At 37.6% G+C, this 24,302-nt stretch overlaps 1 protein-coding gene across 2 annotated transcripts in view; it reads left to right on the top strand.

The window, feature by feature from the left end:
* Positions 1 to 24,302, top strand: part of LOC126188159 (mitochondrial inner membrane protein OXA1L) — a 34,093-nt gene that overhangs the window by 4,514 nt on the left and 5,277 nt on the right. The window contains exons 2-5 of one of the 2 annotated variants that reach the window (XM_049929673.1): positions 7,414 to 7,792; positions 12,607 to 12,750; positions 20,694 to 20,779; positions 23,348 to 23,620. In XM_049929673.1, coding sequence (XP_049785630.1) covers positions 7,414 to 7,792; positions 12,607 to 12,750; positions 20,694 to 20,779; positions 23,348 to 23,620 — 882 coding nt within the window. Of the gene's footprint in view, positions 1 to 7,383; positions 7,793 to 12,606; positions 12,751 to 20,693; positions 20,780 to 23,347; positions 23,621 to 24,302 lie in introns of both variants that reach the window. The other variant, XM_049929672.1, reaches the window with a different exon arrangement.

Raw genomic sequence — 24,302 nt, 5'->3', positions numbered from 1 at the left:
TACAATAATTTTTATAGTGTAAAACTACTTCTGGATCTTTACCAGTTCTTACTGTCTCATACAGTTTTTTTTTTTTTTTCTGAAGACACTTTAATGCCTGTAGTAATCCAAGGTTTCTTTGAAAAGTGTGTGGTGTTAAATTTAGTAATTTTCTTTCGGAAACAATGCTCAAAAAGGAATATAAATTTACCAAGAAATATGTTGCATTTATCATTAGCATTTGGCTCATTATATACGTCTCCCCAATTAACATTTCTTAAGCTTTCTCTGAAGTGATCTATAGATATCAGGTTGAGTGACCTCACATTTTTACTTAATGGTTTCTGAACTGTACACCCTGTTAGGTTTTGTAAGTTAACCAGTCCATTTACCACGGGGAAAGCACGTGTTTGTTTTACATCCTCTTTCTGTACAAATACATTATGTATTAGTGTGAACATGGATGATAAATAGTTTGGACAAGAAGAGAATAGAAGCTTTCGAAATGTGGTGCTACAGAAGAATGCTGAAGATTCGATGGGTAGATCACATAACTAATGAGGAAGTATTGAGTAGGATTGGGGAGAAGAGAAGTTTGTGGCACAACTTGACTAGAAGAAGGGATCGGTTGGTAGGAGATGTTCTGAGGCATGAAGGGATCACAAATTTAGCATTCGAGGGCAGTGTGGAGGGTAAAAATCGCAGAGGGAGGCCAAGAGATGAATACACTAAGCAGATTCACAAGGATATAGGTTGCAGTAGGTACTGGGAGATGAAGAAGCTTGCAGAGGATAGAGTAGCATGGAGAGCTGCATCAAACCAGTCTCAGGACTGAAGACCACAACAACGATATTAGCGTGCTACTGTCTTGAGCTACACGTGTAGGGAAATTGATCACTGATTCTAAGTTATATGTCGTTCATAACACTTCTAGTTCACTTTTCCTATCAGAATTACTTAGAAAGTTTACATTGAAATCACCACAGATTAATAACTTCTTCTTTTTGTCTGACAGACAGCCTGATCAGGTACTCACACATCCGCTTGAGTTTCTATCACACCACATCATGAGAACTGCCAGCATTGCTCCTTACAATATGTTAGAAACCACACTGTCCCTGATCTTGCCATTGTTGTTTAATAAAAACAGACATATTTGAGGTGACAAATGAAGAAGTTATATACTGTGTGTTACATTGATTGGAAAGCCATTAAGGTGTTAATGTTGGAGTAGACAGACTCACTCATAAGTCTCAATGAGAAATTGAAAGAATAAATTAGAGAAAGAACTTGTTTGAAAGGATATAGAGTGATGCTTGTATGATTCTGTCTGTATCCTGGCCTAACTTAATTGTTGTGAATGTTGAAATGTAAGTGGAAGGAAGGGGAAGGCAAGAAGAGAAAAGATCCAATAAACAGCCATTAAGAAAAATGGAAGCCCCAACCACTGTGTGGAAGATTGTTCAAGAGGAGCAACTGAAGTTGATTTGAACATGTTTTCACATCCATTGCCAAGTTCACTTTTGTCCAAAATTGTACAAACCAAAAGTCTTCTATGTGATGATTGAAAGTAGTTTCCATACTTGCAGATTGACTGTCTGCTAGGGAACAGTTGTATAGAGGGTTTAAGAAGACATCTTTTGAAAGAAATGACCAACATGCACATATAAGTCACCCTTATTTTTAAAGTGTTTTACGGGGCATAATTCCTTGGTCTAAAAGTAGCTCTCACACCTCTGAGGACAGTGGTTGCCAAACTGTGGCCTGAGTAAAGTATTCATGCAGCCTGTGGTTCTCCCCCAGCATGAATTTTATCATAACATGCACCAAGCAACAAACAGCTGAATCCAAAAAGTCAACTAATGTTAAGAGCATGTCAAGAGTGCATTTTTCTTGCTTAGTAAGAAATGAAAATACTTAGAGACAGTAATATTTTAAGATAAGCTACATTTTAATTACCAATGGTGAATTCAGCCTTGAGCTATATAAAGTCTACCACTCATGCCAGGGACAGAGTGGTATATAGGGCAGTCACTACAGGTTTAACAGAAGTGAGAGTGGGAGTATTTTATTGTTTGTCTTTCATTTCTCACAACTCATGACCATACGCAACCAGCACGTTCAGCCAGTGTGTTATAAATGTCTGACAGAAGTGATATGGATTTGTGGATGCACATTATTGAGATGGTCACTTTCAAATACAGTAGGCTACATGTTTGTGGCAAGTAATATGCAGTTGAATTAATGTGTTGTAGCACCATGCAATAAATAAAAGAAAAGTGACATTCAAAATATTTGTGATCACGTTGCATATTCCACATTCTGTTATTAATATAATGTACTAATTTCTGTAGGTTACCAGTTAATAATAAGATCGGTAGGGGGAAGATACAGTAAAATTACAGGGGCTGGGAAAGTGGCATATTTTTGGCCGTGAACAGCGCCACTGGCTGGCGAGTAATTGTCAGGCTAGTTCTAATTGATGTATGTTGCCATTGTCAGTGAGATTGACCGAGGAACCACGCACATTTATTTTCATTAAAAACATGTTTGTTATATTATTCTTGTTACCTCATTGTGGTTCAGTGTTTAAACAGTGTCTTTTGGTCTAAACATGTAGTTCCGTGTTGCACTTGAAGACGCCTAAAAATGTGTATGGAAATCAGAAAAAAAACATGGGATCCTGTTGCGGTGAAGTGACCACAGTATGCACTTAGGTACTGAAAACTGGCCATCTGAGCCTTCAGAGAAGTGCATGTAGTTACAATATATTATGTTCTATTTGACTTAAAAGTAATTGGTGTGATACCCTATAATATGGCAGTTCAAAACATGTAAGTCGGAGGCTATCAATAACCTTGGTTTGGCAAAAATGAAGTTTTCATTGAGCAGCCACTTTAGTCCTCCACTCCCCTTCTTTTCCAGCCCGAGGTGTTAACCTACAGTGTCGGAATTGGGTTTTAAGCAAAAAAGATTGACAACCACTGATCAAGAGATGTACTCTGACAAAATATTTCTGCTTTTCATGCTTTCAGAGCAGAAGTAATTCACTTGGACAAATGTTATAGTTCAATGAGAATTTATTTTTTCTGGAATGAGGTGAAGACATGGACAACATCTCAGTCAAGCAAGCTAACATATTGTTGTCTTCAGTCTGAAGACTTATTTGATGAGCTCTCCATGCGTACCTATCTGTGCAGGCCTCTCCATATCTGCATAATCACTGCAACCTAAATCTCCCTGAACTTGCTTACAATACTTAAGCCTGTGTAGCCCTGCTCATTTTGATGTCCCACTCTTCTCTCCATTAACAAACTGGTGATTCCTTGATACCTCAGGCAATGTCCTACCTGCCAAGCTCTTATTTTTTTCTTCAGTTCACTTCAGTATTGCCCTATTGGTTATGTGACCTACCAGCTTAATCTTCAGCATTCTTCTGTAGCATCACATTTCAAAAGCTTAAATTCCCTTCTGGTCTGAACTGTTTTATCATCCATTTTTCACTTTCATACAAGGCTCTGATCCAGATGAATACCTCAGAAAAGGTGTAAATATTAAGTTTTATGTTCAATGTTAACAAATTTGTCTCTCTCTCATAAGTTCTTTATTGCCAGTCTGAATTTTAAATACTCTCTTCTGTGGCCATTATGACTTGTACTGCTGCAAATAACAAAAATCACCTACTACATTTTGTCTCTAATTTCCAGATTTAATTCTCTCAGCTTTGGATCATTTCATTCAACTACATTCCATTATACTTGTTTTAATTTTGTTGATGTTCATAACACAATGCTTGGAGGTCCAACTGGGGGTCTGTTTTACCTCCAGAATATCTTACACAACATGATACCATCATTAAGCCATACCATTGAGCTGCATATTCAGCAAAAACCACAGTAGTCTATCTATCAAATATCAAAAGACATAATGTGAAGTGAAAGACAGAACAGCCAAGGAACACTTAGGAAGGTATATTTGAAGAGAGAACTGCTAGTGAGAACTGGCCGCAGGTCAGACTTGGAGGAGGTTCCTCAACACAGCAATGCAGACATGAATGTTAAGTTAAATTTGGCATAATTCAAATACATGAGTACACCTTACCCCTTAATGGGAATTCTCTAGTTTTTGAAATACAGATCAACAGCCATCATAGTGGAAACATAATAAAAGTTGCCCTATTTTGCTAAAAGATAATCTCTTGCGATTTCATAATTCCTCACGTAATTGTCTGCAGGAGGTATCTGGCCTCTGTGTTGTTGGAAAGTACTGGATCAGCAGTATGATATATGCCCTGGATGCTCTGCACCAACATTTTGATCTGATAGAGTTGCCTCAATATGCACATATTTCAAGAATGGATGTAATGAGGAAGAACTGAATCACATATTTGAACCTCTCATGTGCTATGACTGTTCAGTGAGCTGCTGGAACTATCACAATATCCCATATGTTTTTCTACATCACTTGATGACAGTTGTCACTGTGTGTTAAGAGGCATACTTTCCACTTCTTCATGGTGCCTCAATGACATGCTCCTTATGCAAGAGAGTAAAATAGTTTTGCATCATATGTGGCTAACTCTGGTGCCGTAGGGTAACTAAGTAACTGTAGTTTCATTAATATTTGTGTGTCACCTGCAAAACAGTTAACACAAAATGTGTGATCAATCCTCTTTAAAGAACATTTTACAAATGAACATTGACCATGGAACCAGATTAAAAGTTATTACAACAGTGAGAGAGATTACTAGGAAAGGAAAAAAAATAAACGGGAGAGTGAAAATGGCTGGAATGCTTCTGGTAAAATAAACAATTTTCAAAACTAAGTTTCCAGTGTGCTCTAAAAGGAAAGTTTGCAATAAAAGACATACAGCTATGCAAAGTATGGGCCAGGAAAGAAACTTGCTGAATTTCAAGAGCTAAGAAAGGGTAGAGACAATGGCCTGTAGAAGACATTAGAAAATACAGGGCTATTACAAATGATTGAAGCGATTTCATAAATTCACTGTAGCTCCATTTATTGACATATGGTCACGACACACTACAGATACGTAGAAAAACTCATAAAGTTTTGTTCGGATGAAGCCGCACTTCAGGTTTCTGCCGCCAGAGCGCTCGACAGCGCAGTGAGACAAAATGGCGACAGGAGCCGAGAAAGCGTATGTCATGCTTGAAATGCACTCACATCAGTTAGTCATAACAGTGCAACGACACTTAAGGACGAAGTTCAACAAAGATCCACCAACTGCTAACTCCATTCGGTGATGGTATGCACAGTTTAAAGCTTCTGGATGCCTCTGTAAGGGGAAATCAACAGGTCGGCCTGCAGTGAGCGGAGAAACGGTTGAACGCATGTGGGCAAGTTTCACGCGTAGCTCGCGGAAGTCGACGAATAAAGCAAGCAGGGAGCTAAACGTACCACAGCCGACGGTTTGGAAAATCTTACGGAAAAGGCTAAAGCAGAAGCCATACCGTTTACAATTGCTACAAGCCCTGACACCCAATGACAAAGTCAAACGCTTTGAATTTTCGGCGCGGTTGCAACAGCTCATGGAAGAGGATGCGTTCAGTGCGAAACTTGTGTTCAGTGATGAAGCAACATTTTTTCTTAATGGTGAAGTGAACAGACACAATGTGCGAATCTGGGCGGTAGAGAATCCTCACGCATACGTGCAGCAAATTCGCATTTCACCAAAAGTTAACGTGTTTTGTGCAATCCCACGGTTTAAAGTTTACGGCCCCTTTTTCTTCTGTGAAAAAAACGTTACAGGACACGTGTATCTGGACATGCTGGAAAATTCGCTCATGCCACAACTGGAGACCGACAGCGCCGACTTCATCTTTCAACGGGATGGTGCTCCACCGCACTTCCATCATGATGTTTGGCATTTCTTAAACAGGAGATTGGAAAACCGATGGATCAGTCGTGGTGGAGATCATGATCAGCAATTCATGTCATGGCCTCCACGCTCTCCCGACTTAACCCCATGCGATTTCTAAGTTATTGTAGGGCTGTGAAATCGCTTCAACCATTTGTAATAACGCTGTATGTAGGAGCAATATGGATGTGTACAGTGAAGACGATAATGCATGGAGAAGTCTATATGTCTAATGGCTCATGATAAATCATTATTTCTTCTGACAGTGTCATCATTATCCAAGATCAGCCTTATATCGAACATTTTCATGTTATGGCTCGGGTCTATAGGATGCAAGACTGTAAACTGTTTAACTTGGATAAAGTAAGCTTAAAAATTGTGAAGGAAGTTTTACCATGTTTCATACAGTCTTTCTCCCATGACTTCAATCTGTTGTTATTAGAGAGGCAATTGATAAGCAAGTGCTGCTTTACTCCCTCATATCTTGTTAACATGATTAGAACTTGTTTCACAGCAGCAAGTTGAAATCTTAATTGTGAACTGACTTCTGCACTTTCATACCAATGATCATCATTCAAGAGTCTCAGAATGCAGATCTCATCACACACCAATGAAATAGAGTGTGTAGCTTTCCTTGAAATCTTGGAAGTTAAGAAATGTAAAGGGGTGGTCAACAAGTTGATCAAAACCTGTTCATGTGCTGCAAACTTTGTCTCATATTGTTCTGAGGTGTAAATAGAAGTGCTGAGTCATCTTAGGTCCAGGTGGAATTATTTATACTTGTGCAAAATTTATTTGCCGATATATAAAATGACACAATATAGGAATTTGGGATCCCTTTTTAATATGTAAAGATAAAAGCATTTTTCAATCCAGTAAAGGCAAATGTAAGCTAGTACTGTATGATGTACGTTTCTGTTAAAATTAGCCTGTAGGGCCTACAGGTAATACAGTTGTTTTCTAGAAGTATTCATAAGAAAATACCTATGTAAACAATGTACATCTATAGGTACACATGGTTGAGTAATACAATTGAAACAGAAACAATTTGGGTTTTATGATTATTAAAATATAAAATTACAGTCATCTCAAATATAAGTAGATAAAAACAAATGTTCTTGATTGGTACTGCTTAGATATTACTTCATTAATACTGCTCCATTAGCTAGTGTACAATGATAATTTTCTATTCTATCAACATATTCTTAATATTTTCAGTATTCCTCAAGACTCCTCATGTAAGGAGCAAATCAATGTGCAGTGTATATGAACATTCAAATTTGCCTCATACCCACCATTGTACAAGTTTGTGTTTTGTAGTATTGCTTATATTTGACAGCATGTGTTGTACAGTTTTGCATCATAACATTTTGTTCATTATCAATTTTGAAAACTTTTTTTTTTTTAACTGCTTCAGAACAACAGTCATTTAATAATAATGAGGAAAGTTTGTCTCTGATGTAAAGAAACAGTATTATGTGAAAACTATTAAAATTAATGCTGTATAAAAATACTTTTCATTACAGACTGACTCTGCTTCATGTCTCAAATTACAGTCAGTTCAGCATGTGCGACATTATCACATACAGAAGCACAACTCATCGAGGCTGCTGGCTGGAAAAGCAGGAAGATGCATGCTTCAGCCAAAATGGATGAGAAGTGGCACACTTGGAATGGCTGCTTTAAGGTTATCAAGTACCACAGCAGAAACTGGAACTAGCTTGTCAGAAACAATCCTTGAAAAGATACCTGAGCCACCAGTACCTCCACCACCAGTTCTTGATGTAGCATCAGAAGCTGCACAGGCAGTTGGTACAGAACCATCATTCGTCAGTTTAGGTCTTGGTGGATGGTCACCTATAGGACTTGTCCAGCACTGCTTAGAATTTCTCCACGTAGATTGTGGACTTCCTTGGTGGGGTTCAATTGTTGTAGGTAAGTGCACAAGCCGCAGTGCTGCCGACTTAAAGAGAGTGCTTGAATATAGTAAGTACACTGCTGCCCATTGTAAAATAAGTATGTTCTGGAAAAAAGAACGACGAGAGCTGCATACTTACTGCGACTCTTGTGGTTGTACTCGTGGACATAGGTAGTATTTATGGTTTAACTGGCATCTAGGTGACAGTAAGCTACAGACTCTCAAGATTGTGTAACATGTCAAATCTGTTGATGTTTTAATCTTTTCTAGTTTACTAAGATATACGTAATTTGTGGATTCTTAATTAATTGTAGTGTCCATTACAGGTGTCTAATGATGGAATCTTACAGTTCTGAAATCAATTTTAGTGTAATTTCAAAATTGGAATAAATAATACAATTGACCAGACAATATGTTTGGCATGATAAATAAATGGGCAACTGGTAACATCAGTTTTGTTCATGATGTAATCAAAACTACAGGACATTGTTCTCCGTTGCACTGTGTTTTTCCTTGCTGGGACTATGTCAAAGTGATCCATATTGGTTCTTTTATAAACAGCCAGCTTTAATCTTCACATTCAGTATCAAGTTTTACCATGGGACTAGAGATGGAATTCTCATTTGACAAATGGATCTCGTAAAAGCTCACGTATTGTTTGAGGCCTGTCACTGCTTTACTGAGTTCTGGAAATCTTGCTAGACTGCAGCATCCTTCGTGAATTGTAGAGCTTCACAGCAAAGTGTTATCTAATCGCGCATTTTCTGTTCTAAGTCAGCATTGCTGTGATACCACTATATGAGCAAATGTCTAGAACCACCATTATGTTAAAGTGCAAAGTAAAGTTACTTAGTAGATCTGTGACTGTGGCGTAAACTTGAGAAGATTTATGCCCATCTGAATAAGTCACCAGAATAAACTGTTTGACTGTTGTTAAAAAAAAAATTTTTTTTGTACATTATAATGATGCGTTTCAGGCGCAGCCCATCATCAGAACATCTGCTAAACGAAAGTACAGAGTCATAGCCACAAATGTAATTGACGGGAATCATTGACAGTTAACATGTAGAAGGTATTGTAAAGAATTCTCCAAAAGAAGACACCTAGAACTAAAGTCTTTATTAAAGTGTGGAGTCACATGTCAGTCCTCAGCATCAGTATGCAACTGATGGAGAGATGGCCTTACAAACCTTAACTACCAGATACTGCCAGCAGTACTGAACTATTTGGTGCAGTGATGCTATTTGCGCCTATAGAAATAAATGAACAATGTGATAATGAAATGAAATAATACAGAAATAGGAACAGAAACCTAAATGTGAATCTAAATATACATTATAAAAAACAAGAGTATGCGTGGCAATGCATAATACATACAAGGTTCAGTTAGGACCAGTAGGGGAGGGAAGAAAGGATAATGGGGGGGGGGGGGCATGGACTATAAAATTGTAAAATAACAAAATGCTCACAATATGAGATTCGTATAGAGAAACAAAACATAAAGCAACTATATTATTCTGAGTGCCAATTACAACTACAAAAACAGGGTGGTAGATAGGATGGGTAAATAAATGGGATTGGGAGAGGAGTCTTTATTACATAAGTGGTGCCACTGCACTGACTAAATGTGATTCCTGAAATGCTCGAACCACATTGGGAAAAATTTCTCTCAGCCCCTGTGGATTTTCAACTGAGCAATGGTGCACCTTTTGAGTATTGATTTGCCCTTGTTTGTAAATAATGCGTCATTCATAAACAAAATCTTACACAGAAACACATCATCGTTTTGAAGTTTTCAAAGAACTATTACTGATTTTGAAAGTCATTGCCATAAAAGGTAGAGGGCACAAAGTGTAGAGAGGCTGAAATGCATTGGAAAGTAGTACTTACAAAATACTCCGTTGACCATATACAGGCTGCCTCATATTGACACATGGATTGTGTATTATTGCTGCTAAAATGTTAGCATAATTTTTCTCATCAATTACTATTTCATTGACATGCTTTATTCTTCACATTTCACTTTTTTTTATTTTTGTAGTGTTTGGAAAAACGGATAGTGAGAACTGATGATCAGAATGTCTTTTAATGTGTGGCCAAAGTGCTACTCATACAAGTTGGCAATATTTGCCATAACTGGAAACCGTATCCACTTTTTCAACTGTCATATACGTTATGAAAGTCTTGAATAGCTTGACAGTCAGGTTGCCCAATTGCTACAACAGCAGAGCACAATCTGATGTTAATTGTATACGTAAACACAGGCATTGCACCTCAATCACATGTTGACCTGCATTTTTAGGGTAGGACACAAATTTGTGGGATCTCTTCTCTACATGGCAGACAGTGGTTTTGCAGCGCAGCTGTCTTGTTACTGTTTAAACATGTTCCACATGTTATGCCACTGAAGTCTTCTAAAAGGCTTTCTCTGGTGCTCCATGAGAAAGTTTATAGTTCCATTAATAAAAAAAAGTTTGTATAATAGTTTGACAGATACAAACCTTAAAATATTTGAATAGGCTAGAAAATGTGCGTTTTCAACTTTTTGCAGTGTAATGAATAGCCCACTAAATTCTGGGCATGCAGCCATGCAAATAAAATTTCATCCACTGATATTTAGGCTGCATATCATCCAGCCATTCTCAGAATAAGTTGCAAGTCTTGTGACTTACTCTGAGGATGGTTGGATGATACCCGGCTGAAATATCAGTGGAAGAAATTTTATTTGCGTGGCTGCATGCCTGAAATTTAATGGATTAGGTCAGGAAACATACAACATTGTCCACTAGAACATACTGAAACTGCACCTCAATATAATTATTCATTCTGAATATTGCTGTGGGAACCGAAGACTCTAATGTCTAGTGCTGTAAACTGAGGGTCGCAGGGATGCAAGCAGAAAAAAAGGGAACCTGAATTTAAAATTACAGTGGAACTTCGATTTTACATTCTCCGATTTTAAGTTTTTCGTTATTCTACACCATAAATTTATAGCCCCTGTTAAAAACCCATAAGATCAAGGCTAAAAATCCTCCAATTTTACATTTCTTCCTAGTAAAGTTTACCTTGATTCTAAGTTCTTACTCAATGTCTCACTCGACTGTCCTGTTTTCTTCCTATTCACATTTGACATGACTGAACACATTATAAGTGGCTCAAGAGACAGATGTTTTGCATCACAAGTGGTGACAGAATTAAGGGAATATTTTAGGCCCTTGTGGAGAAGGAAGATGTGAGAGAGGAAATGCTGATTTAATCCATGGTTGGTATTGCCAACACAACTTGCAACATTTAGCTTCATCACACAATTATGATACAACTACTGCTAGGTTGCAGTGATAATGGAAAAACAAGACAGTCGGTATGAATTGTTCCGGACAGAGCCAATATGTACCAAAGGGCTCAGCCACCACCTTTTCTTGTGCCACTCATAACTCAGTCTCATCTTTTTCCATGTCTTTGAAATGTACTGTATTCAGCAACAATATCAGTTGTCAACCTTTTAAATTCAAACACTGAGTCTTGAAGAATGTCTTGATCATAATTGAGGAAACGTTGCTGGTTTCCGGCTAGTGAACTCTTATTGGATAGTGACTTGTTAAGTCACCCAATAGCCAGCGCAGCTGCCACACCATACTAACACGTGTAAAATGAGCTCACCTACTGGATGTGTAGAGAGGGAGAGTGGCCTTTCAGTGACGGGAGTGCAAGTGGGGTGAAAGCAACTTGTGAAGTGCTGAAACCATACTTTTTGTGTAGATGATATGCTATGGCAGAGATGTCACATGGAAATAGATCAAGGGTTTTGCGATAGCATATTTTAAGGACTTTCGTGTTAAAATCCGACAAGATACAGTTGCAACAACTACATACACTACTCATATATACACCACATACTTTACACCACACAAACTACATACTGTAGATTGTAAAGATCGGTAGCAGTGGTAGAGGGCATGCATTGAAACTATAGCACCTGAGCTTTCTTTGAAATTTACATTTTGCAAAGTGTACAGAAATTCTCTGAGCCAACTGCTGATAAGCTTGTAATGTCAATTGGGGAAGTAAACTCATTTTTTCACTTCTCTGTCTCGCTCATCAAGCCTAAAATAACAAACAGTGGTGAGCATATGAAGTGCAGCTCAAAAGAAAAGTGTTAAAGAATAACACCATTGGTGATGTAGTACATCATTAGCAGATATCTGCATGTATGCTTATGGTTTAACTGCTTAGCTGCTATAATGTTTTAACATGTTCATCAGTTTTTGCGTTTTTCTGAGTGACTTTGTGAACTTATAAATTATAGTCGTATCATGTTGGAAAACAGTTCGATTACTTTGTACCCAGATACCAAGTTCAGTTTTTTGATAAGTTTTTACTTGCTTTTATATAACTTTAATTTTTAAGAACTGATGAAATTCAGTACCACAAATTATTGTATACACATTGTGTTGATATTTAATTTGCTTCACCTAGACAGATTTAATACAAATTATGGAAGAGGATTGCGATTTTTGATCATATATGTCAATTACATGTGTTTTTGCTCATATTTTGGGGGTTTTTAACATTTTCCTCAATTCTGCAATAGGTGTTTCACTTTAGATATGTGATGGAGGAAAATCAAACTATCGGTAGCAAACTTATTACAGAATACAGATATGAAACGTAGAATGTTGTGGTTTAGTTTTTAAATATATTAGATTCTGAACTTCTTGACCACCTTAAACTTTTGACATTTTAGTATAAATGTAAAACTACATTTTATTTACATGTTGTCAACAGTGTTAAGTAGAAGAAGGATCTTTTAATGCTTGTGTTTATTTTTCAGGGACAGTTGTAGTAAGAGTCCTGATGTTTCCTCTAGTGATAGCTGCTCAAAGAAATAGTGCTAAAATGAATAATAATCTTCCTCAGCTTCAAGTATTACAACTTAAAATGACTGAAGCTAGGCAAATGGGAAATGCAATGGAAGGTAATTACAATGTTAACTGAGTTTTCCATCACTTTTTGGTAGAGTAACTTCATAATTAAGAATGAAAAACACAAAATTGCAGATGCTGTACAGTATTTGGATGATGTAAATTATAATTATGGGGGTACTTTTTGGCCACTTTTGCTATATTAGTATTATGCCTATGCTTGTTTGCTTCCACTTCTATTCTGGTAAAATTGTTCTAACATTGTTTCACAAATGAATTTTTGTATGCTCAGCATTTTCCGTAAATGAGGGTTCCTTTCATTATATTAAAGGATCAGTCGAATAGCAACCAGACTCGTTAATCAACTATATGTGTTGTAGGATAACAACCTCATGGATTTTTTTTTTTTTTTTTAAGACATCATATTTGCCATTGATGGCAGTATTTATTACAATTTCTGTTATTGTAACAATATTATGCAAAGGAAAGTTGCTACTCACCCTATATCACCAATAAAGCTTTCGGCCAGTAAGGCCTTTGTCAATAATAGACAGACTTACACACACACACACACACACACACACACACACACACACACACACAGATCACACTGACTGCAGTCTCAGGCAACTGGAGCCACACTGCCAAGTTGCTCATTTTACTCTGAATCAGTAAGGGACTGAACATTATAACTGTTTACATACACTACCATGATCATTGCTAACACATTCATTTTCCATATTTAATGCTTGCACAGAAATGAGCTTAGGTTCCAAAGTTGCAGTTGGTTCTGTACTGCTTACATCAGGAAATTTGGTGATAATGTGTTAAGCAGTGGACAGTTGTAGTACTGTCCATATATTGTGCTAGAGATGGTAGTTACAGCCCACAACACATTTTAGGTAAAGTATCTTATCCACTCGGTCTCCCACCTTCCAATAAATAGAAATCATTATCCATTTTTGCAAAAGATGCTAGAAAAGAGTGATTTCCATTTAATTCACTGTTATATGATGACTGATACGTCTTTATCACAATACTGTATTGTATGTAACTCAAAATATTGAAGGTAGTTCATAGTTAAATTGACATTTTGTCTTGTATTTAATGCAGTACTATTTGCACAACAATCTTAGAGATTGAAAATTTGATTGGTGAAGAAATACAATCCTTCATTCAGAGATATACTGCCCACTGTAATAGATTTTTAGACAAACAGAAATTCGGTATACATTCATGAGCAATTGATGGATCATACTTGCCCAAATGTGCATAGCACTCGTTTTTCCAGATGATGATGGCAGTGTGTTGTGGAATGGACTTCTGAGAGTTGATTGGAGCTAGGTCCAAGATGCACATTGCTTTCTTTAGTGTCAACAGATGTGGGTAATAGGATTGAAGGTAGATGACCTTGTAGGGGTGGCTTTGAAGTCTTCCTTCCAGTCGCTCACCAGGGACCAACTGACTACTTTTGTGAGCAACTATAAAATAGCCAAAATTGATTACCTGCGACCTGCTGCCCACAGATTGACATTTGTTGTTTTAACTTTAAAAGGAAGCACACTAAAATCTGCAAGAGGTTGGCGAAATTTCTTCATTTGAATTAACATGATAAATCTTGGTAGTGTTAATAAGTGTGTACTGAATCCAAATTTTCTAGATTCAGAAAATTCTTTTCACAATTTTTTTCCTGACACCATCTTGCAGTGGTTGAAACTGAAAGCGTAGGTTCCTGACAATTCCAGTTCCAGACAATGAACCAAAACATATGTGCAAGTAAGTTCAATATAACAATACCAGAGAAGGAAAGTTGCTACTCACCATATAGTGGAGATGCTCATGATTTATCATGAGCCATTAGACTTATAGACTACTCCATGCCTTATCATCTTCAGCTGTACACATCCATATTGCTCCTACATATTTTCTAATGTCTTCTACATGCCATTGTCTCTACCCTTTCTTAGCTCTTGAAATTCAGCAAATTCCGTTCCTGGCCCATACTTTGCATAGCTATAAGTCTTTTATTGCAAACTTTCCTTTTAGATCACGCTGAAAACTTAGTTTTGAAATTTTTTTATTTTACTAGAAGCATTCCAGCCATTTTCACTCTCCTGTTTATTTCTTTTCCTTTCCTAGTAATCTCTTTCACTGTTACAATAACTTTTAATCTGGTTCCATGGTCAATGTTCATTTGTAAAATGTTCTTTAAAGACAGTTGATCACACATTTTGTGTTAATTGTTTTGCAGGTGACATACAAATATTAATGAAACTACAGTTACGTAGTTACCCTACAGCACCAGAGTTAGACACATATGATGCAAAACTATATTACTCTCTCGCATAAGGAGCTTATCACAGAGGTTTCAGCTCTCTGAGAGAGTAGATGTGCGTGTACGTGTGTGTGTGTGTGTGTGTGTGTGTGTGTGTGTGTGTGTGTGTGTGTGTGTGTGTGTGTATACTGCTGACAAAGGCCTTAATGGCCGAAAGCTTTAATTGCGTGAATCTTTATGTTGCGCCTATCGCGACTCAGCATCTCCGCTATATGGTGAGTAGCAACTTTCCTTCTCTGGTATTGTTACATTCCATCCTTGTAGCAGCTCCGTAATGGGGTAGGCCATGTGTACAAGGAATGGGCTGGATCCTCTGATCCACCTGAACCAATCATTGACTGAATATGGTAATGTTGGGTACTTGGAGACCATTTGGAGCCATTCATAGATTTCCTGTTCCCAGACAATGGTGTAATTCTTATGGATAAGAATGCACCATGCAACCAGACCACTATTATTCATGATTGGTTTGAAGAACATTCTGACAGTTTGAGCAGATGATTTGGTCACCCAGATCTCCAACATTAATTCCATTGAAAGTTTGTGGGACATAATGCAGAAGTCAGTTTGTGTACAAAATGCTGCACCGGTAACTCTTATGCGATTATGGACAGCTAAAGGGGCAGACCAGCTCAGTATTTCTGCAGGGACTTCAGATGACTTTTTGAGTCCATGCCACATGGAGTTGCTGCACTACACCGGGCACAAGGAGGTCCGACACAATATTAGGAGGTATCCCATGACTACTGTCACCTCAGTGTATTATAGTTTGTTTGTTTATTTTTTACTCTGGGAAAGAGCAGTAACTGAAAGCAATATTGCCAGTGGACCAGAAAGCATAGGGGAGTTGTAATTCATGGCAATGAATATAGTAAACATTTAAATGGAAAATAAATTTTCAAAAATGGAATAATAAAAATGTTTGAACTCTCATTTCTATGTTAGTATTAAATAACTGCTTAAGTTTTATGTTGTATAATCATTAATAAGCTAGATGCCATATCACACAGTGTAAAGTTAGAAAATAAAATAAATACATCTAGACCTGGAATCGGGCTCAAGTATTCTAGCACAAAACTCTACCCACTGCTCTAAGTGGGCAGAACACTTATAGATACTTGTTGTACATGTAACTACAATGTTGAAAAATGTCCTTTTTTTGGACATCCATTTTCTGTCGAAAATATGCATAGGGTGAAATTTTGTTCGTTGTTTTTGTACAGTCAGTATGCAAGGACCATGCTGCGGTGTCGGTGTATGAATTTTGATTTGTCCTTCATACTGGTCGTCTTCTAGTACTCAGACTGCTTTAAAGACAGCTCCTGGAGTCATTGCTATAAGTTACAGCTGTCTGCAGTGCCTGTTCCTTTGAGCAATACAATAATGTTACAAGTAGTCGGCAGTGTAATTCTTCAAACCATTCGTGTTAACCAAATGCCATCTACATACTTCAGACTGCTAGATAACATAACGCCATCATGCAATATTAGTCATTTCTTGTCTGGTACAAATTATCTAGTTGCCTTACACCTTTCACTATTCTTTTAACAAAAATGACTTCCCGAGCCAATTAAAACTTCATCGTGGTTTAAGAGGGGTGTCTGCCTTCCACATTAAGAGACTTCCCGTTGATTTCAGGGAGTATAGTACTGATCCACCAGAAAGATCATTCACTCTCCTGCTATCTAATGGCCAAGCTAATCTTCTGCATAATCTTTCTTCCATAGATGGTTTTCAGTCATTATTAGGTCCAAAAATACATTAACATTTTGATAGCACAGGTTTTTGCTGAAATACTCTATTGCAGGGTATTGCAAGTGGAGATTGTTGACTGATAATGGTATTTGGATTTTCATGCTCCCAGCCTCTTCCCCTTTCACCAGTTTCTCCCCATTTTGCTGTCTCAATTCATTTGTATTCCACTATTTCCTCTCAGTAACTGATACTACTACAGAGTCTTACATGCCAACCTCATTTTCATACTTACCTGAGCTTTTTCTGTATCCTTCTTCCCCAGTCACCTCATTTAAATGGCTTGTTTGTGTGTTTCCACACATGCTCCCTTAATCTTTCATTTCCTTTGGGTCCATGACTTTGAAAAAGCTAAGTTTCTGAAAATACTTTTATTGCTCTAGTTGCTTCTCATTTATTTCTTGGGAATTTTCACTGATCCTTCATAATTGCTAAGGTGACTGGGGTGTACCTTTTGTATAACAATGTATATTTTTTGTTATTACCATTTCATGTTTGTGTAACGTATAACTCCTTTTTCGAAAGTGAGTCTGTCGAAGTACAGGTAAACAGACAGTCATGTTACCTTCACAAGAAATTCGTAAAATAAAGAACGACAGCCTTCAGTCACAAATTGTGATTTGCATGATGCATTTGGAGCCATTGGGGGCTCATCTTCAGATGCTTTGACAATCTACATCAATTTTTTTTCCTAATTTAGGTTAATTCTGTTCCTGGTAAGATTGCCTTGGTATATTACAAAGTGGCATATTGTGAATATAAGTTTACAAACTTAAGACAAATTGAAAAATAACTTTTATTGTTTCCAGTAGTGGATATACGAGGGTGAATCAAATGAAAACCTTAAATTTGTAATAACAAATCAAAATTTTGTGCCGTTACCCTGTAAGTTGGTAAGTGTGCTACAAACAGTGTGCAGAATGGCCTGTAGGTGGCAACACAGTGCAGATGCACACATACCGTCACAGTGTCAGTATAAAAATGGCTGCCCCACTTGCGACTTGCAGCAGGGAAGACCAGTGTTCTGTTATTCGGTTTTTGCGTAGTGAAGGTGTGAAACCTATTGAAATTCATCAATGAATGAAGGTTCAGTATGGTGATGCATGTTTGTCACAGCAGCAAGTCTACGAATGGAATAGGAAGTTCGCAAATGGTGTGACTTCAGTGGAAGATGCTCCTCGTCCAGGTCAGGCACAATGAGTTGTGACTCCACAGAACATTGCAGCAGTTGAAGCCATAGTGAAGGAAAACCTCTGAGTGACATTGAATGACATTGCAGCATGTTTACATATCAGGTCAGCACACCACATTGTGCATGATGTGCTCCAGTCTCACAAAAGTCTGCAACATGTGTGCCACAGCAGCTGACTCCTGAAATGAGAGAACGGCATGTTGATGCTTGTGAAGAACTTCTTCAGCACTTTGAACGAGAAGGTGATGGCTTCCTTGCAAGAATTGTTGCTGGGGACGAAACATGGGTTCACTTCCACTAACCAGAAACAAAGAGAATGAGCAAGGAATGGCGCCATTCCTCATCACCAAAACCAAAGAAGTTTCGAACAGAACCATCAGCAGGGAAGGTTATGCTGACTCTCTTTTGGGATGAAAAAGGAGTCATTTTGGAGCATTACATGCCTAGAGGGACCACTGTCACCAGTGCATCATACCCAGATCTCCTAAAAAATCATCTACGGCCTACAATCAAATCAAAGCAAGTGGATTGCTGTCAGCAGGTGTCCTTTTGCAACATGACAATGCAAGGCCCCACACTGCCCTTACAACAGTTGCAACAATCACAGACCTGCATTTTGAGTGTCTGCCTCAGCCACCATATTCACCAGACCTTGCCTCAAGTGATTTCCATATGTTTGCACCACTCAAAGATGCAATGGAAGGAAAGAAGTTCTGTTCTGATGAAGAGGTCCTCCACGCGGTGCATGAGTGGTTGCGCAGACTACCAAAGGATTTTTTTTGTAATAGAATTTATGTACTTTGTAAGTGCTGGAGGACTTGCATTGAGTGTGGGGGAGATTATGTTGAAAAGTGATACAGCTTTGTACCACTTCTGCACAATAAATAATATTTTAAAAAATATTTAAGGTTTTCATTTGACCCACCCTTGTATATGGTCCTGAACTACAGTATAAGTAGACATGTTTATAACTGTGCCTTTCTGTTTGGAGTACAGTTACACTGTCGTGGATGTCACATAGTTGGTATCTATTGAAGTATATGTGGTTAGCTATTGTGGATTTGTCAAAGTGGTTACCGAGTGTGGTGGCGCAGTGGTTATTACACTGGACTCGCATTTGGGAGGATGACTGTTCAAACTCATGTCCGACCATCCTGATTTACCTTTCTGTGATTTCCTAAATCACCCGAGGCAAATGCTGGGATGGTGCCTTTGAAAGGGTGTGGCCGACTTCCTTCCCTATCCTTCCCTAACTTGATGGGACCGATGACCTCGCTGATTGATCTCTTCCCTCAAATCGACCTACCATCCATCAAAGTGATTAAGTCTAAAACTGTCAGTGAGTTCTTTGTAACATGTATGGAAAGCTCTTCCTGTTTTGCCTATGTAATATGCAGGGAAACTGTTACTGTTATCATTATTGGGGTCTTAATGTTTATTGTGTGAGACGGGGTGTCCAAGTTTGTTGCTTGTGGAGAATATTGGTGTCTCTAAATAAGTCAGCAATTTTTTTCTGATGTCATGTTTAAATTGGAAATGCTTATGAAGGTTGTTATTCCTGTAGTGCTTCTATTACTGATGTTGGCCTGTATTTTGTTGGATAGTTTGTCAGTTTATTTTTGTGAATACCCATTATTTATTGCAATTGTTTTAACAGCATCAATTTTGTGTGTTATTCTTTGGGTTTTAAAGATTATGTGTGTGCCTTGTTCAACATGGATCTAAAAGCAGCTTACGTACTAGTGTTTGGGTGGTGTGATGATTTGTGTATTGTGATATCAGTGTAAGCTGTTTTCCTGTAGATGTAAAAATTGCTTTCCTGCTGTTAATTAACATTTGTGAGGTGAATTTTAAAATTTTCCCGGCGAATTGACTGTTCAAACAAATTTCGGGCTTGCAGCCGGTCGTCGTTCAATACTTCGCGAAGTATTGAAGTATTGAACGACGACCGGCTGCAAGCCTGAAATTTGTTTGAACAACATTTGTGAGGTCTAAGAAATTTAAGGATTGATTTATTTCATGTTCAGTTGTGAATGTCGTTTTATTGTGGAGTGAGAAGTTTATCTTCTGTAATATACTCTTTTTTTCCCAGAAAGTTTAGTTTTACCTTCAAAAAAATTTGTTTTTTAAGGGGTTGTCAAATATATCAGCAAGGAGACTTGACATGTTGTTGCCCACAGCTAAGCATTCTATTTGTTGGTAGTTTTTATCATTAAATGAGAAGTAATTATGGGGTAATGCTAGTTAATCAGATCGACTTAACTTGGAAATCTCTGCTATTGTTAGTTTTGTGTGTTTCATAATGTTTTTTTTTTTTTTTTTTTTTTTTTATATAATTTCAAATGTCTGTTTGACAGGCACATTTGTGAATGGATTAATAATGTCAAATGAGGCAAATGTAGCTTCTCTGGGGATATTTACTTCCTTGAAGTGCATTGTTAAGTTAACTCACATGTATTTTTTTTTTAAATTGGGTATATGGTTTCAAAATAGTAAAATTTGGTGAGGATATTACTTAACAGTTAGGAAAGTATGTATGCCAGTGTATTCTTGGAGTTAACAATTGGCGTAACTGGAGAGTTAGATTTGTGGATCTCTGTTGTGCTCTGAGTTTGGGGGCAGTGGGACTCAGTTTTTCTTTCTAGTTTCATTAGCAATACTGTCTCATTTTTTGAGGACATATTTCAGAGGTTCTCATCTATTAACACAATTTTCAGCTGCTCGATACGCTCAAGAACTATCAGCATTCATGAAAGAAAAGGAAATCAACCCCTTCAAGAATATGCTGGTTCCTTTGGCTCAGGTATGCATTTCATTATGTTGTCTTTAAATATGTGTGTTGATTACTTTTTTTGTTGAAAAGGAAAGCAATCAGTGGCCAAGGAGCTTTTAGAAGGAAAATCATAAAATACGTTGATGCTTTGGATAGTGTAACAAGTTGAAGTAGGTAGCTCATATCTTATTAAAGTGGAAAAATGGACCAGGTGGAAGAGGGTGTGGGTAGATGCCAAAAAAGCTGAAGCATTGATTAAACCTTTTATTTTAGTAAAGAAAGAGCCAATTGATTTTGCAGAATAAATTAAGTGTAAACAGCCTCACATGTAAACAATTCAGTTCCGAAACCATCCTGGAAGAATTACTGTCATGGACTAGAGGTTAATATTTGCAAACAAAAAAGGAAAGTGGTCAGTAAGGAGAGACTGGTTTGAAGCATTCAGTCATGTATACAAGACTGAGAAACATTCTACACATTTTCATATAAGATGCAGAGTTGCCAGCTCGTGCCCCTACCCACTCTGTAACAAAGTGCTTGCTTTGAAAATCAGGTTTTCACAGTGATAGTTAATTATGGATTGATATTTCTTGCTGCATCTGGCTCACAACTGAAAGTATTTGTGGGGGAAAAAATTGGCGATTTTGGGGTTCTGAAAATTTCCATCTGAGTGAAGCAAAATCACTCCGTTCTTCCAAAGTTAATGTTTGAGATGTGGTATGCAGAAGAGGCATTGTTAGCCCCGTTTTTCATGGGTGAATTGATAAGTAGTGTGTGTTCTTCGTGCAAGATGGGTCCCAACCACATCGCACCAAACAGGTGTTTTGCATTCTTGATGAATACTTCACCCAATCCAACTCTTTGTGACTTCTTTTTGTAGTGCATATGGAAAGACATTGGATGAGCTTGAGTTGTCAGTCTGGCATCTGAATCCATTTTGATCGAGACACTATAAGATTTGATGGCAAATTTCATTGTGCCATTCCTACTGCGAGTCTTGGACATTGTCGAAAGATTGTGATGTGATTGCAAGAAGTGCTTGCAAAGGAATAGTTTATTTATGCAAGCTGATACAAGTCATATGCAGCCTGTTGGAAGCCTTTGTAACTGCTATTTTGAAAACTGCATGAAATTGTTACAGCTTTCACAGTAAACATACTATTTATTGCATTCTTTTATTGATATTAGTTTTCATGTTATTTAATTTTAAAATTAGGGTGTTAGTTGTTGGAGATATGGTAAGTTGCTTATATGCAAGAGGTACAGTATTTTTGCTGCATTCTGAAGCAAAAAACTGCATATACTTCTCACCCTACATCAGTCATACAGTGTTGTTGTAGGGTCACAGTGAAGCTAGATTTTTTGCCAAAGATTTTGGTCTTGCTTACCTCAAAGTACATTTTAAATAATATCAGAAGTCTCGCTAGAGGGCAAGAGGGCTGTTGTCTTCCATATTTTGCTCAAGAATGAATCAGACAGAAATTCTGTAAGAAATCTCCTGCTTAAACAAAGTACACTTTTTAAGATTTCTTCCAGTGTCTCACAGCTTGGCATAAGCTTTCCCTGCAAATGGATTTATGTGCTCTTTTAGCTGTTGTGCCTAAATATTTGACACATTTGCAGATCTTTTTAACTCTTCACACCTGTCTGAATGTAACAGCATCAGAGAGAGAAAATATTACACACACCACTTATTAGTATTCATTGTGGTACATGTGAATGCATCTTTCATTTCTGGTGTGTTACTCAGTTTTGCCTCCTAGGAAGGCCTTGGCCTAATTGCATACATGATTGAGAATTCCATCCACTCCTTTTTTCTGTGCAAAGTTATAATATGAAATTAAACCAAAAGCTTTCAGGAAATTATGAAATACAACATCAGCTTGATCACCTTCATCATAACTTTTCAGATTTCATGAGTGATTAGTGTGAGCAGAGTTTTGCTTGTTCACACCTTCCAGAGTTCACCATGGTTTCTAAATTTGGATTATTTGGTCTCTTAAAAGTGAAGATTTCAATTCCTTTGATCCCTCCACCTCTATGTCTCAGTAACAGTGCTGCATATTTTTTCTCATCAACCACAGAGAAACAAACAAGTTTTTTTTCCCCGTCCTTCAGTTGCTTGATCATGATTTTTCACTGTAGCTGAGAGAGCATAATTAGAAAATACTGAATCACAGAAATTGCAAGTGCGCACATGTGCAACCCCCCCCCCCAGCCACACACACACACACACACACACACACACACACACACACACAGAGAGAGAGAGAGAGAGAGAGAGAGAGAGAGAGAGAGAGAGAGAGCCTAATTACCATAAAAACTTTCTTTCTGCACTGCTATTCAACTGTCAGTATAGAAGTACTAGTTACTCTGGGAATGAGTGAGTGTGAAGCATGCTCTTTATTTAGCAATAAAATTAACTAAACTTTCTGTTATAAGATTATACTAAAAAAAATCTTGCTATGCCCATAAATTAAGATATAATAGTTGTTAAAAGATCAGAGTAGAAGTTAGATGAATTTGATGGAATGATGCTCCCTAATCAGTTTGCATATTTTTAGGCATTTATTCATGTTTTTGCATTTGTGTTTTCAGGCACCACTCTTCATCTCATTCTTCATAGGCTTGCGTAGAATGGCAAATGTTCCTGTAGAAAGCATGATGACTGGTGGACTCTTCTGGTTCACAGATTTGACTGTGCCTGACCAATATTATTTGCTGCCTATCATAACAAGCTGCACAATGTTGCTTACTATTGAAATTGGGGCAGACTCAGCTCGGCTCCAGGCAGCAAATATGGGAATGATGAAGTATGTCCTCAGGGCTTTGCCAATATGTGTGTTTCCATTCACCATAAATTTTCCTGGCGTAAGTTGATTGTTTATAAAAAATATGTACACAGTCACTCTTATAGCTTTACAAAAACACTGCCTCACTTCTCATTTATCTTTATTTTCAAGTGCAAGGGTGTGGGTGTATCATGTTATTTACCAAAATTTTGACAGTGGGATGCTTGTAAGATAATTGAGTAGCTGGAGGAAAGTAGAAATGGGGGGAGGGGAGATTTGGCTCAACACGAATAGAAAACAGAGCAGTCAAATGTATTATGTTTCACAGAATGGGAATATCAGAGAGTAGGGTAAAGTCATATTTTGGAAGGGAGAAGGCAGCTAGAATGAGCAACATGGTCAGATGGTGTCAAAGAGAACACAGTTGAACGGTATGTTCATCTTGTTCTTCATAGATTATGATAATTTGTAACTATAGCCATGGAGTTTCTGTTGTGCATTCATTGTATAAATGATGTGTGAGCCTTTCATATCTTCCATTGTATCTCACGTACCACCAATTTTTGCTCAGGTTCAGATGTAACTGTTGCCCTAAGACTGTGCCATTGTACTACACCTGCAGGTGTTAGCTCCATATTCTGGTCACCAACAGGCCTGTGGTAACAATTGAATATATGAATACACAATCCAGCTGCACAGTTTCTAGTCTTTGATAAAAGTGTATTCCAGTGTACAAGGGTAGTTTAATAAGTGTGGTAAAA

Source organism: Schistocerca cancellata, chromosome 5, assembly GCF_023864275.1.
Source record: "Schistocerca cancellata isolate TAMUIC-IGC-003103 chromosome 5, iqSchCanc2.1, whole genome shotgun sequence".
Classification (NCBI taxonomy): domain Eukaryota; kingdom Metazoa; phylum Arthropoda; class Insecta; order Orthoptera; family Acrididae; genus Schistocerca; species Schistocerca cancellata.
The sequence above is the reverse complement of the archived record's forward strand: the minus strand, read 5'-3'. Positions and strand labels throughout refer to the sequence as shown.